Source organism: Rosa rugosa, chromosome 1 (assembly GCF_958449725.1).
Source record: "Rosa rugosa chromosome 1, drRosRugo1.1, whole genome shotgun sequence".
Lineage (NCBI taxonomy): Eukaryota > Viridiplantae > Streptophyta > Magnoliopsida > Rosales > Rosaceae > Rosa > Rosa rugosa.
In genome coordinates, this window is record NC_084820.1 from 4003306 (window position 1) to 4016928 (window position 13623).

General features: G+C 38.4%; 2 protein-coding genes across 3 annotated transcripts; both read right to left on the reverse strand.

The window, feature by feature from the left end:
* Positions 1-4535: 4535 nt before the first annotated feature.
* On the reverse strand, positions 4536-5279 carry LOC133728940 (pentatricopeptide repeat-containing protein At2g02750-like). Its single transcript, XM_062156428.1, has one exon. It carries the CDS (start codon positions 5277-5279, stop codon positions 4536-4538), a length of 744 nt encoding a protein of 247 aa, XP_062012412.1.
* A 5302-nt stretch (positions 5280-10581) lies between these two features.
* On the reverse strand, positions 10582-13369 carry LOC133711382 (transcription factor IIIA-like). 2 transcript variants are annotated; one of them, XM_062137515.1, is made up of 7 exons: positions 13192-13369; positions 12901-13029; positions 12462-12629; positions 11805-12093; positions 11381-11616; positions 11123-11266; positions 10582-10987 (listed from the first exon to the last, which is right to left on the reverse strand). In XM_062137515.1, the coding sequence occupies exons 1-7, from the start codon at positions 13300-13302 to the stop codon at positions 10811-10813; spliced, it is 1254 nt and encodes a 417-aa protein (XP_061993499.1). In that variant the 5' UTR covers positions 13303-13369; the 3' UTR covers positions 10582-10810. The 2 variants fall into 2 exon arrangements, with proteins under 2 accessions (XP_061993499.1, XP_061993502.1); XM_062137518.1 differs by lacking the exon at positions 12462-12629.
* Positions 13370-13623: the final 254 nt, after the last annotated feature.

A 13623-nucleotide genomic window follows, 5' to 3' on the forward strand; every position in this document is an offset into this window, starting at 1 on the left:
TTCCACAAAATCACATAGAAACCCTTCATGAAAATTCAAAAACACTTTTGCAAGATCTCCGACCTAAAGCTAAATGACAATATGTGGAGAGACCTAACTCTTAAACTCTCAGGTAAAGTTATATTTTTTAATATCGAATAATGCTTCACATGCATTGTGATGAGGAAAAAACACTGTGAAATCCAGTACCAAACTTTTCAACAAAGTTATGGTGGTGGAATATGGCCAATCACTCATACTTACTATAAAGGCATGACTCGCTGGTCATCTTCAATAGGAAATACGCATTGCTAAATTTGGGTCTTGGGCTCTTAGCTTTGATGAGAACTACATTAATCTAATTTTTTAGAATTATGGCGGGCATTACCATGATGATCATGTGGCTGAGTTTGATATTTCAACTCTGCGAGTTATTTTTTAGCTCCTTGTTTTCGTTGTGTGTGTCTTCACTGCCTTTGAATTGAATTGCAGCTCCTCTAGTTTGTGAACTTGGTTTTTATATATTAGATCGAGTTAGTGTAAAAATAAAAAAATAAACCTACGTGCTTTCTGTGTTTTTTGCATGCATCGCTATACTCGTCACCGGCTCACCGCATTGCTTGTGGCTAAAGACCACAGATGACTCCCCAAGCGAAGTCGAAAAGAAGCGTGCCATGTCATTTATTCCACAGTTACTGAAGACGTACGTCTCCTGTGGAAACGAAGACAGGCATCATGCATGCCTGTATCACTTCCTTCAATAGTTACTAAATCCGCTCAAGTATTTTACATAGAAACTCATATATAGTCACAGTGAAAAAGCTTGAAATTAAAGCAACAATGGTGAATGAAACCCTAAGCTAGAGGAAGAAGACGAAGAAAAACAGAGAAGCTACTGGTATTTCTCTTAATAATCGTCCAGTTTGTTGCAACTAACTACACCAAGTTTGATTAACCCTATTTATACTAATTTGTAGCTGTAACTTAGGGGTCGTCAACGGGCCGGGCCGGGCCTTGTTATATTTTTAAATAATAGCGGGCCGGGCCGGGCTTTATTAAAAATAGACCGATCCAAGCCCGTCCATATAAAGCGGGCTTTGCGGGCCGGGCCGGGCTTGGCCTTGCGGGCTTTTTTGGGCCGGGCCTTGCGGGCTTTATGTATAAATAAATATTTAAAGACACAAATATATTTTTTTTTAATCAAGCTTTGGAAATTCATTGGATAATGATCAAATACAATCAAAGATAACATATCTATAATTCTATATTGTACCAAAAAAAAATCTTTATTTATATATAGATACTAATTTATTGATAAATAAATTTTTAAAGGCACTAATTTTTTATAAATCTATATTTATACATCATACACTCCAAAGAGCAACATATAGCAATTCAAAGAAAATGAGAAAACTGACCGTTGGATGTGATTATTACAATAAAATAAGAGTGTGGTTAAAAATTTAGTCAATTTCACCATAGTTTCAAACCCGATCGGATTGGTCAATTGTAGTCACTTGCATGTTTTCTTGGTTGACCGATGGCGTGATGAACGCAAAACTTGCTTATTTTTTTACATCACGTTTGTAAATATTTCATCGATGGATGTGTGTGGACATAAGATAAAAATTTCAATTTTTAATTACAAATATATTGGCCTATACTAATTTGTCTCCTAAAGTTGTACGACTTATACATTACATTTAAATTGTTGAGGTCCATTCTAAAACAACCGTGAAGTGGAAGATGAATTTGGAGAAACCAACCGCTCGATTGAGAGATTGTAATATTTTATGGTGGTTGTAAAAAATCTAGCCAATTTGGTTATCGTTTCGAATTCGATCAACTAGGTCAAACGTAGTTACTCTTATAAACCTATATTTATATATCATACACTCCAAAGAGCAACCCCTATCAATTCAAAGAAAATGAAAAAAACCGACCGTTTGATGAGTTTATTACAATAAATTATGAGTGTGATAAAAAATTTAGCCAATTTCACCATATTTTCGAATTCGATCGGATTGGTCGACCGTAGTCACTTATATGTTTTCTTGGTTGACCGATGACGTGACAACCGCGAAACGTGCTTATTTTTTCACATCACGTTTGTATATATTCCATCGATGGATGTGCATGGACATAAGATAAAAAAAATTAATTTTAATTACAAACACATTGGCCTATACCAATTTTCTTCCTAAAGTTGTATGACTTACATTGCATCTAAATTGTTGAGGTCCATTCTAAAACAACCATGAAGTGGAAGATGAATTTGAAGAAACCAACCGCTCGATTGAGAGATTGTAATATTTTATGGTGGTTGTAAAAAATACAGCCAATTTGGTTTTCGTTTCGAATTCGATCAACTAGGTCAAACCTAGTTACTCTTCTAAACCTATATTTATATATCACACGCTCCAAAGAGCAACCCCTATCAATTCAAAGAAAATGGGAAAACCGACCATTGGATGTGATTATTACAATAAATTATGAGTGTGGTTAAAAATTTAGTCAATTTCACCATAGTTTCGAACTCGATCGGATTGGTCAACTGTAGTCACTTGCATGTTTTCTTGGTTGACCGATGGCGTGATGAACGCAAAACTTGTTTATTTTTTTACATCACGCTTGTAAATAATTCATCGATGGATGTGTGTGGACATAAGATAAAAATTTCAATTTTTAATTACAAATACGTTGGCCTATACTAATTTGTCTCCTAAAATTGTATGACTTATACATTGCATTTAAATTGTTGAGGTCCATTCTAAAACAATCATGAAGTGGAAGATGAATTTGGAGAAACCAACCGCTCGATTGAGAGATTGTAATATTTTATGGTGGTTGTAAAAAATCTAGCAAATTTGGTTATCGTTTCGAATTCGATCAACTAGGTCAAACGTAGTTACTCTTATAAACCTATATTTATATATCATACACTCCTAAGAGCAACCCCTATCAATTCAAAGACAATGGAAAAACCGACCGTTGGATGAGTTTATTACAATAAATTATGAGTGTGGTAAAAAATTTAGCCAATTTCACCATATTTTCGAATCCGATCGAATTGGTCAACCGATATTTAGAATATATATATATATATATATATATATATATATATATATATATATATATGCACATATTTTATATAGAAGTATAAGAACTTCCACACACACACACACACACACATATATATATCTCTATATATATATATATAAACACACACACATACATGATATATTGATATATATATATATATATATATATATATATATATATATATATATATATATATTTATAAACACACACACATATATATATATATCTATATATAACACACACACACACACACACACACACACACATATATATATATATAAACACACACAAATATATATCTATATGTGTGTATATATATATTTATAAACAAACACACACATATCTACATATATATATATATATATGGGAAATTCTACAATATGTTAACGTATGACATGCATACAATTGCCTTAAAGTGGTAAAATGAGTCCTCAAAATAGTAATATTAGTCCTCAAAGTAGTAACATGAGTCCTTAAAGTGGTAAATTTTCTTAGTTACCACATGAGTTCTCAAGTGATAAAATGAGTCCTTAAAGTGGTAAAATGAGTTCTCAAAGTAATAAAAAAAGTTGATGTATGAGAAACATTAACATACCATAGCCTTACCCTATATATATATATATATATAAACACACACACACACACACACATATATATATATATATAAAATATTTTACGGGCTTTTACGGGCCGGGCCTACGGGCCGGGCTTTTTGCTGGTCGGCCCACTACCCACCCGAGGCGGGCTTTGCGGGCTTTTTAACGAGCCGGGCCGGGCTTTTAGCCCTCAGGGCCGGCGGGCCTCCATCGGCCCACTTGATCCGCGGGCTTTTTGATGAGGCCACTGTAACTAATCATTCTACTCTTTCATCCAGGTTCCGACACGTATAACACATTTTGTGGTCTAGAATTGTCCATGTCAAGTTTGCACAGTAAACAAACATCCTCATGAGTATTTGCTGAGCTCTCTTCCATTTTGTCTTGACGTTGACCATGATTCATATACATTTTTTTTAGGACTAAATTCAGTTTAGTCCCTTGAACTTTAGGGCTAAAATCACTTTGGTCCCTGACTTTTTTTTTTAATCACGATGGTCCCTGCACTTCCAAATTACATCAACTTAGTTCAAAATTTGACTTTGACTCGAAACATGACGTCATACGCTGATGTGGAAACGACATGGGCCCTACTTTGCAAATTTTAAATTCCCACGAAGGGTAAAATAGACATTTCCAATTTAATCTAATTTTTTTTTTCTTTTTACCAAAATTTATTCTAATTTCTAATTTTCTTTCTTTTTCTCCCTTCTAACTTTACCTCTCTCTCAGATCTCCCAAGCCTAAAAGCCAAATCGATCCAACACACGCCCTCCTCCACCACCTCCTCCACCGCATCTGAACTCCAACACCGATACCATCATCTTTCATGATCAAACCATTCACCTGCCTACCAAATCAGAGATACAAAACACTAGCACAAGCAGAAAGAACCGAAACCAATGTCAGTGAATTCGAATTTTCACCTCTACATGCTCTCATTTTCTTAAACACATCCAACACCACCCTTGGAACCCCATTCTGCAAAAGCCCTGTTATAAAAGCATTATAACTCACCACATTCTTGACAGGCATATGTTCAAACAACTTTGCAGCAGAAACCAACTCCCCACAGCTCCAATACATACTCACAGCTGAGGTAGCAACATAAACATCACTCTCAACCCCGAGCTTCACCGCCACGCAATCCATTCCCATCCCCTGCTTCGCATTGTCACACGCCGAAAACACACTAGCTATAGTAACTGAATTCAACCCGAGCCCTCCAAAACCAACGCTCTTGCACACCTTTAAAGCCTCTATGCAATGTCCATTATGCAACAACCCGGAAATCACAGTGTTTACAGGAGCCAAGTTTCGGTGAGGCATTTCGTCGAACACCTTGAGTGCATCGTCCATGAGGTTGAGCTTCATGGAAGCGTCCGTGAGAGCGGTGACAGCGTAGACGTCGGAGAAGAACCCGATTTTCAGGAGATGGGTGTGGACCATTTGGACTTGAGGGGCTGATCGGAGCTTGGCACAGGCTTTGAGAATAGGAGGAAATGTGAAATTGTGAGGGGGGAAAGAAGCAGAGTGGTCTTGGCATAGGGTCTCAGATGCTACAACGCCTCCTATGAATGCCCACCAAGAACCAAGCTTCATATCAAACGCCGTCTTCTATTTCAAGCAGTCCATAGCCACCACCAACAGAGTTAAAATTGCGAAGAAAGTCTGAGCTCTGACACAAAAATCACAACCCAAACTAAGTACACATGAACTCAACTCATTCAGTTCAAAAGATCACACCTTTGATTGAGCTAGGGCCCGAAGTCAAACCTGGGTTCCGGGTTGCATGTAGGGCTGGTCAAAGTCCGACCCCGGCAGCAGTGGGCCATGTGCCTCCGGGTAAAACTGAGCCTCGGAGCTCGTGGGCAGCGAAGAAGGCAGCTCCTTTAAGTCCTGATTATTCAACACAACAAAAACGACGTCGTTCTCCTCCGCCTTCCCAATGCCACATCGCTGCCCTTATCGGCGCCCCAGAGCCCGTCGATTCCCATCCCTGGCATCATCATCATCATCATCGTTGTCGGCTTCATCCCCAATTCCACTCTCAAGACCTCCGTTAGGTCTGAGACCTCGAGCAGAGTAAGCCCCGATCTCGTCCGTGATCGCTGAAACCTTCTAGGTGGGGCTGGTCTTTTCTCCAGCACGGCGGTGGTGTAACTGGCGGCGGAATGGGAGGAGACATAGGATCTTGATTGGAGATTAGGGTTCTGGAGGAGAATTTTGAATTGAGAAGAAGAAGAAATCAGAGTAGGAAGAGGGTTGGAAGAAAGGAAGAAGACGAAAGGGAATAGAATCGAGGAAAGGAAGAAAGAAAAAGAAAAAAAAAATCTGAAGAAGTAGGGGCAGTTTGGACTTTTCGTTCAAACTGAGGGTCAGAGTCTGAAAGGTGGGACCCCATGTCGGTTCCACATCAGCGTATGACGTCATGTTTCGAGTCAAAGTCAAATTTGGACTAGTTTGATGTAATTTGGAAGTGCAGGGACCATCGTGATTAAAAAAAAAGTCAGGGACCAAAGTGATTTTAGCCCTAAAGTTCGAGGGACTAAATTGAATTTAGTCCTTTTTTCTATGACAATACACAAGAAGAGATATACATAGTACTTTAGTCTTTTCTTTCATCACCTTGACATTATGTATTGCGAATTCAATGTATATATACTGATGCTAAAGTCTATGGAACTCATGAAGTGAACACTAGCAATGGTGATGAATCATTGAATCTGATGCTTCTCTAGGAAAAACAACAGACAATGGTGCCACAAATGTTGGATTGAAGAAATGTCCGACGCCTTTAATTGCTTCTGTCATTCGCAATGTCAACACATCAATAAGTTTCTTGCTTTGCTTATTTGCTAGACGTACAAGACCAACCTTACCATCGAAGACCTAACTGAATCATTTTGGCCTCTAAATTTTCTTCCTGACATGAAGTCATATGATCGCAGCACTGTACGTACGACTGTTTTCCATCTCATGTAGATAACCTAGAGGCATCAATTATTCAACACTTTCCCATTGTTGAAGATTTTTGCATAGCTTGAGTTTCGTGTACGCATTAAAGCTCGTTTTTTTTCTCTTCTAAATTTAACCATTTTATCTTAAGCTTAACATCAAGTGTCATTTTTGGAGAAGTCAACATCCCAAAGACACGTTGGGATTTCTCATTTCCTGGTAAAAAGTAGGAATCTTTATCTTGCCTGAAAATAACAGAAGCTTTGGTCTCAAAATGGTCAAGTCAGCACTGCAGCTAATAACTGTTAACTGCTGCTAGTTCTGTAAGTTCCTTTTTGTACTTGACCATTGAGATTGATGCAGTGCTAACTCTGCTGTCCTTTTGCTCTCACAAAAACTAGGTAGGCCAAAGCCAAAATTCAATCATTCAATCATAGATTTTACTTTTAGTTGCAGAGCTATCAGCAGAGCTTTGTATGCACTCAACTCTAAGGCTCTGAAGCTCTGACCCTCTGAGTCTCAAACCCCAGTTACTGTATCAAAGTTTGTGAATACTATTCCAAACCCATGAATCAAAGTCACCGTGGCAGAGCTGAAGAACCAAGGAGGTGTTGGTTGAAGTGGAGCCGATTCATTTATGGGCTACTCCAAGATCACTGAGTACAAGCCTCATATACTCTTCCTCAGGTGCCAATCCAATTTCTTTGATATTTTAATTCTGGCTACTGTTGGGAAAAGTAGCAAAGTTTTGAAGATAGATCTTTCTTTCTTTTCTGTGACTGAAAGCTAGACATGAAGTGTTGACAGCAATGGAGTTTGGAGAAAAGAAGGGGCCAAAAAAAAAACAAAAGGATTTATTTATGAACTCTAACAAGCCTTTGACCAGAATTTTGGTTTTGGTGAAACTTGATGAACTTGACATTATTGTTTGGGAAAAATGCATGAACAGTGTCTGGAGACTCTGAGGACTGTCAAAATGATACCTGAACTTTCAAACGTATCAATGTGATACCTGGACTTATATTTTCTTGTCAACGTAGTACCTATATCAACTTTCCGTCACGGCACCGTTAAATTTACCACTTGTGAGGCACGTGACATACAAAATGAAGGTAAAAAGACTGATTTGCCCTATAACTGACATTTAAAATGCACGAACAGTGTCTGGAGACTCTTAGGACTGTCAAAATGATACCTGAACTTTCAAACGTATCAATGTGATACCTGGACTTATATTTTCTTGTCAACGTAGTACCTACATCCACTTTCCGTCACGACACCGTTAAATTTACCACGTGTGACTGTGTGAGGCACGTGAGGTACAAAATGAAGGTAAAAAGACTGATTTTGCCCTATAACTGAAATTTTAAATATTTTTTTTGGTAAAAACATTTTAAATATTTTTTTTTTTTGGTAAAAAGACTGATTTACCTTTAATTTTTTAAATTAATTTTTTGGGCTAAATACTGGTTACTACCCTGTGGTTTAGGTCCAAAATCAATTCAGTCCCTGGACTTGTAATTTCATCAAAAACACCCCTATACTTTCAATTTTGATATAATTGGTCCAATTTGTTAATATTCTGCTATGGTTCAACTTATAGTTTGATTATTTGATGAAAACTTTTTATTTGATAGATTTCTAATAGTGAGATCCACTCCTAAATTGACTCTGGATGCCACCTCAACACTACATCATAAAACATATGTCATATATGAGCCACGTCAACAAGTTAAATGACTCAATTATCGGAAGACTAACGAATTGGACCTATTAGATCAAAATTGAAACTGCAGGGGTGTTTTTGATGAAATTAGAAGTCCAGGGACTGAATTGATTTTGGACCTAAACCACAGGGTAGTAACCAGTATTTCACCCCTCCACCTCTCGTCTTCTTCCTCTCCCCTCAATCAACCACTCTCTAAAAAGACTGGTTGTCCTCGCCAATTCCTCCCGCAACAACACCTCAGTACTCCTCGATTTCAGGCACACAGCGCTGACGCTGTTGACCTCGACGAAAGGATCGGCGGCGCACTTCATCGCCGATTTCAGATCTTTGACAAGCGAGGCTTCAAGAAGACTATGTCCTTCATTTTGGAGGACGAAATTGAAATTGAAATTGGGATTGGGATTGGGATTGGGATTGGGTTCTCTGGAAACTTCAACGATACTCAAAGCGGGACTTGAGATCGAGGAAGGAGGAGGGCTGAGAGATCATCTATATCATTACTTGCTGGTGTTTTTGTTGTAGTTAATAACTTGATATTAATGGATTTTGAGTTTGAGTTCGAGTTTTGGTGGAGGTGTGGGTGTGGGTGGTGGTGACGAAAAATAAAATTCAGGGTTTCTGCAACGTCTTTTTGGTTCTTCTTCTTTATTGCCCATTTCACAACAGGTCTGCATTGATGTTGTTGAGGCGATTTCAAAAGAGGAATGAAATTTTGTGTTAATTCGATCTGATACATCTGTGATTGTTTTGGTTGTTTTGCAATCCAAGTCTTCGTGCTTTCTCTGTTGGACTTGGAGGTGTTGAAGAGGCCATCGACCTCGCGGCGGAAGCTGATAAGGCAACGGGTCTTCTCCTAGATCCAATGCTCGGCCCGCTTCTTCGGGGCGCGGACCTCGTGGTCCTCGCCGCAGCTGCTAGTGTTGCCACCAATTAAGGCAGACTTGGGAGTTGAATAGGGTTGAATGATTTTGCAGAAACAAGTTGGACTTGGTTTTGTGTTTTAGAAGTGAATCGAACAAGGGAGGAGCTTTGCTAAAAAAAATTATTTCTCATTCTTTTTTGTTCTTGGAGTTCCCAGATCTTTCATTTCTCTTTCAAAATGGGTTTGTCGAGTTTAAGAAGATGAACAAGAATGGGTTCAAGAACATGAACAATTGAGATTTCTTTTGTTTTATTTTTGCCTTTTTGCTGGGTTTGAGAATATGAACATGAAGAAATGTTAGGTTCATACTTATCGGATTGGGATTTTTTTTTTTTTTTGGAGAATATATTGGATTGATCTTGATTAATAGAAAAAGCAAAAAAAATTAATCATCTTTTATTTTCAATATAATAAATTATTATGTTAATATTTTAAATTTTAAATTTATTCATTTAGGATTTGATGGAGTGGAAAAGTCTTTTTTGCCCTCATTTTCGGCCTCACATGCGTCAGACGTGACTCGAACTGACGGAGCCGTGACAGAAAGTTGATGTAGGTACTACGTTGACAAGAAAATATAAGTCTAGGTATCACATTGATACGTTTGAAAGTTCAGGTATCATTTTGACAGTCCTCAGAGTCTCCAGACACTGTTGGATTTTTCCCTTATTGTTTTCCAGTGAATGAAAGCTAGACATACGTTTCGCATTGCTTTCATTACATTTGAATTTCAATTTACTGCTAACAGCAATGATGATGATGAATTCTCCTTCAAAAGCCTGAACACTGGCATCTGTGAATACGATTTCTCTAAATGCCTTCTGTCATGCAAAATTTGTTGGTTGCTTTCAACTGTAACTGCTGTCTTTTCAATTCCTTAGTTCCTTTACTTTAGAGGTAACAAGTGGTAACAAGTGATAGGATCCCTGAGGACTTCGCTGGGAAAGGAGATAGGCAGATATGAATTGGCGTTTTGATCCTTTTGTAACCTAGTCTCGTCTTTTTTGCATTTGAATAATTCGGCAATCTGAAGTTCATTCACTATTTTTTTCTTAGTGCTTCTGATCGATTCACGAATATGAGACCTTCGGGGTGCTTGGAATAGGGATTTTGAAAATATTACTTCAGAGCTCACTTGATCTTCAGCCTATCTGCCTTTCAATTCCTCAGTGCCTTTATCTGATAAATTTCTAGCTAGCGTCTCATCTAGTTGCAACGATCAGTGTAACTGATAACAAAAAAGAGTAATTGTGCTTGGAAAGTAAGCTAAAAAGACTGGAGAAAAATATCTTAGGTGTCTGAATTGTAAACAAACATATCTATATATATTGATGCTTCAAGCCTTATGCCCAGCCTTGCACTCTAGTCTGCTCTTAAAGACCAGCAATTTTCAGAAGATTACAGAACCCAGGAAACAAGACTATGAAACCCACTCTCTAAATAATTACAAAAGGTACATATCTAGTTTAGAGACTCAAAATACCGAACTTCCATAGGTTATAGTGGAAACTACAAGGGCGTCACTCACTGTTCATATTCCTCTTCTTGTGAGAAGAACTGGGAGAGGAACTCAGTCTCTGGGCCAAATTGATCCGGTGGAGTAACCCTTTTTCGTACAAGCATCTCTACTGTAGGACACTTCCTCTTACACCCGCCCCTTGGCCTTGACCGGAATTGCTCATCAGCCTCTTCAAAATCCCCCTGCAAATCAAAGCAATAACCAAGAGGCCACACATGAGTTCATACTTCATAATGGGGCTTGCCCACAACCATGATTATCCATATACGTAAAAATCCAGCAGAAAGGATTGAATGCTCCAAGAACATGGCACTCACATAGGCATATACATGACATCCAGACTTCTCATGCTTATCTCTCACGTGCTTGTATGAGAATGTCTTGCCACAGCCTGAGAAGCTACAAGCGAAGGGTTTTTGTTGGAGGTGTACAGCCTTCACATGTTGAAGAAGATTTGATTTCTGGAAAGAGAACAACAAAACATAAGTAACTGACCAACACTACAGTTTTTTCATATCAAACCAAGTAAATTAGACCAACGTGTATATAGTTTCAAAGTCTTCTTCGCAACTCACTTTAGAAAATGTGAGAAGACAACCCTTATAATCGCATTTAATTTCCAATGAAGAACCTCCCTCTTCATGAGTACGGAGATGGCTTTTGATGTTCTTTTTCCACTCCTTCTTCCCACATATCTCACAAGTAATATGAGTGTGGCAGGACTGGATATGGTCCTTAAGGCATTGCTTATTAGAAAAATATTTCATACAATCTGGTTCAGAGCAGAAGGCCTCCACTGAGTCCAGCTTAACTGCAGAAACAGAGGACGGCATTAGCATTAACATTCACAAAACTTTTAGCGACACCACATCTCCTCATTTGAGAAAAATGTGTTTATTCTATAGGTCACTTTACATTATTCAACAACCACAGACAAAAGGAGAATAGACAATAGACAATTGAACCTAAAAAAGAATAGAATTCAGAAATAAAACCTACCATGAGAATCCTCGTGCTTCTGCAGCTTTGAAGCAAATTTGAACACCTTTCCACAACCGGGTTCCTGGCACACATGCTGCTTCCGACCTTCAATGCTAGTAGAAGGGCAATCCTCACTGTGAAATTCTACAACATGCCTCTTCACGTTACCTTGAAAGGCAAATTCACTCTTACAGTTCTCAATTGGACACTTAAAGAGCTTCCCTTGGTGCTGAAGAAGATGACGGTTCAAATGGTCCTTTCTTCTATAAGTAGAACGACAATCATCGATTGTGCAAACATATGGCCTCTGTAAAAAACAAGCTGAAGTGAATTCATGAACAAATAACCATAACTTAAAAGTTCACATGAACAAGCATTCAAATCTGGAGGTGTACAGTGTGATTGAGGCTCACTTGATGGAGCTTCACAGGAGGTCTCCCCCCTGGTACTAGTCCATTCAAGCTAAACCCTCACGCATTTTGGAGTTCTTTGTGTGGGATCCAATGCTTCACGCTGTTGAAACAATACTTCTCAGAAGTTCTAATTCCTGCAAAATTCACATCTTCAATTGTTGCAAACAATACAGAAAATTCATCCAAAAAGTAAAGAACAGACAAAAGAAAATCACAGACAGACAACCATAATTGCAGAGTACACATGAACAAGCATTCAAACCTCAAAAGTACCACTGCGTGATTGAGGATCACTTGATGGAGCTTCACAGGAGGTCTCCCCCCTGGTACTGGTCCATTCAAGTCCATACCCTCTCGCATTTTGGAGTTCTTTGGTGGGATCCAATGCTTCACACGGTCCAAACGGTTTAGTTCTTAAACATGTTGATTCCTGCAAAAACTCTATCTTCAATCAATGCAAAACATACAGAAACTTCAACCAAAAAAGCACAAAAATCTCAGCTGTTTCGAAATCAATCATCAGCAGGATCATCGGATGCCACTGATTTCACTGCCAATCAGATACTTTTCCTTCCACAACTCTCATACAACCAGACATACAATCAACTGTGTCTCTCCACAAAAGAGTTACACCCAACTCATAAGAACAACCAATTCTCATCAACCCTACATAGACAATTCAAATTCAATAAACACAATACCTCAAGAGAATGGCTTTGCATATGCTGCTTCAGATATGCAGGTTTCTTGAAACTAGCACCACATTCTTCACATGTATTAGACTTCTCCACCCCAACTTCCTCATCACCCTTCGCCATTTCCATCTCATCCTACACACCAAAACACAAAGAACCCAAATTTCAATCACAATCAACAGACCCAAAACCAGAAACAACACAATTTCAAAATCTCTTCCAAACCCAGAACCCTATCTCCCTCATAATCAAAAACCCAATCCATAAAAATCACAACTTTAATGGTCCAAACCAAACCTTGTGCTGAGCTTGGATGTGAGAAGCAATCAGAGTCTTCTTAGATCTACAGATTCCACAGTACTCGCAGTAATACCGCCTTATGTCTCTGAAAATCGGCCTCTCATCCATTGCCGCAGTACTCAAATTTTCTGGAGTTCAAAGTTGTGAAAGCTAGGGTTTTGGAATTGGGGATTTTGGGGCCTTTTATATTGGTGGCGGGTGTTTTACGTTAACGGCCCAGATCTTGTCCATTGATGAAAAATTATAACATGATCTCGGATTATAGTACACGTGGTGCCGCAGTACTGAGATTTTCTACGAAATATTTGGAATTTTATTTCAGGTATCGGTGGCGAGTGTGTTGCGTGAACGGCTCAGATCTTACCACGTAAGCATCCTTTAATTGAAAAAATTATAATATAATCTCAGATCATGGTACACATAATGGTA

What these genes read in the sequence shown, in the direction of transcription:
- LOC133728940 (XM_062156428.1), bottom strand. Translation starts at nt 5,279, where the DNA reads ATGAAGCTTGGTTCTTGGTGGGCATTCATAGGAGGCGTTGTAGCATCT.
- LOC133711382 (XM_062137515.1), bottom strand. Translation starts at nt 13,302, where the DNA reads ATGGATGAGAGGCCGATTTTCAGAGACATAAGGCGGTATTACTGCGAG. An exon ending in TGCAAAGCCATTCTCTTGAG is followed by an intron (nt 12,630 to 12,900) that starts GTATTGTGTTTA and finishes GAGTTTTTGCAG; the next exon opens with GAATCAACATGTTTAAGAAC. An exon ending in GATGTCATGTATATGCCTAT is followed by an intron (nt 10,988 to 11,122) that starts GTGAGTGCCATG and finishes TTTGATTTGCAG; the next exon opens with GGGGATTTTGAAGAGGCTGA.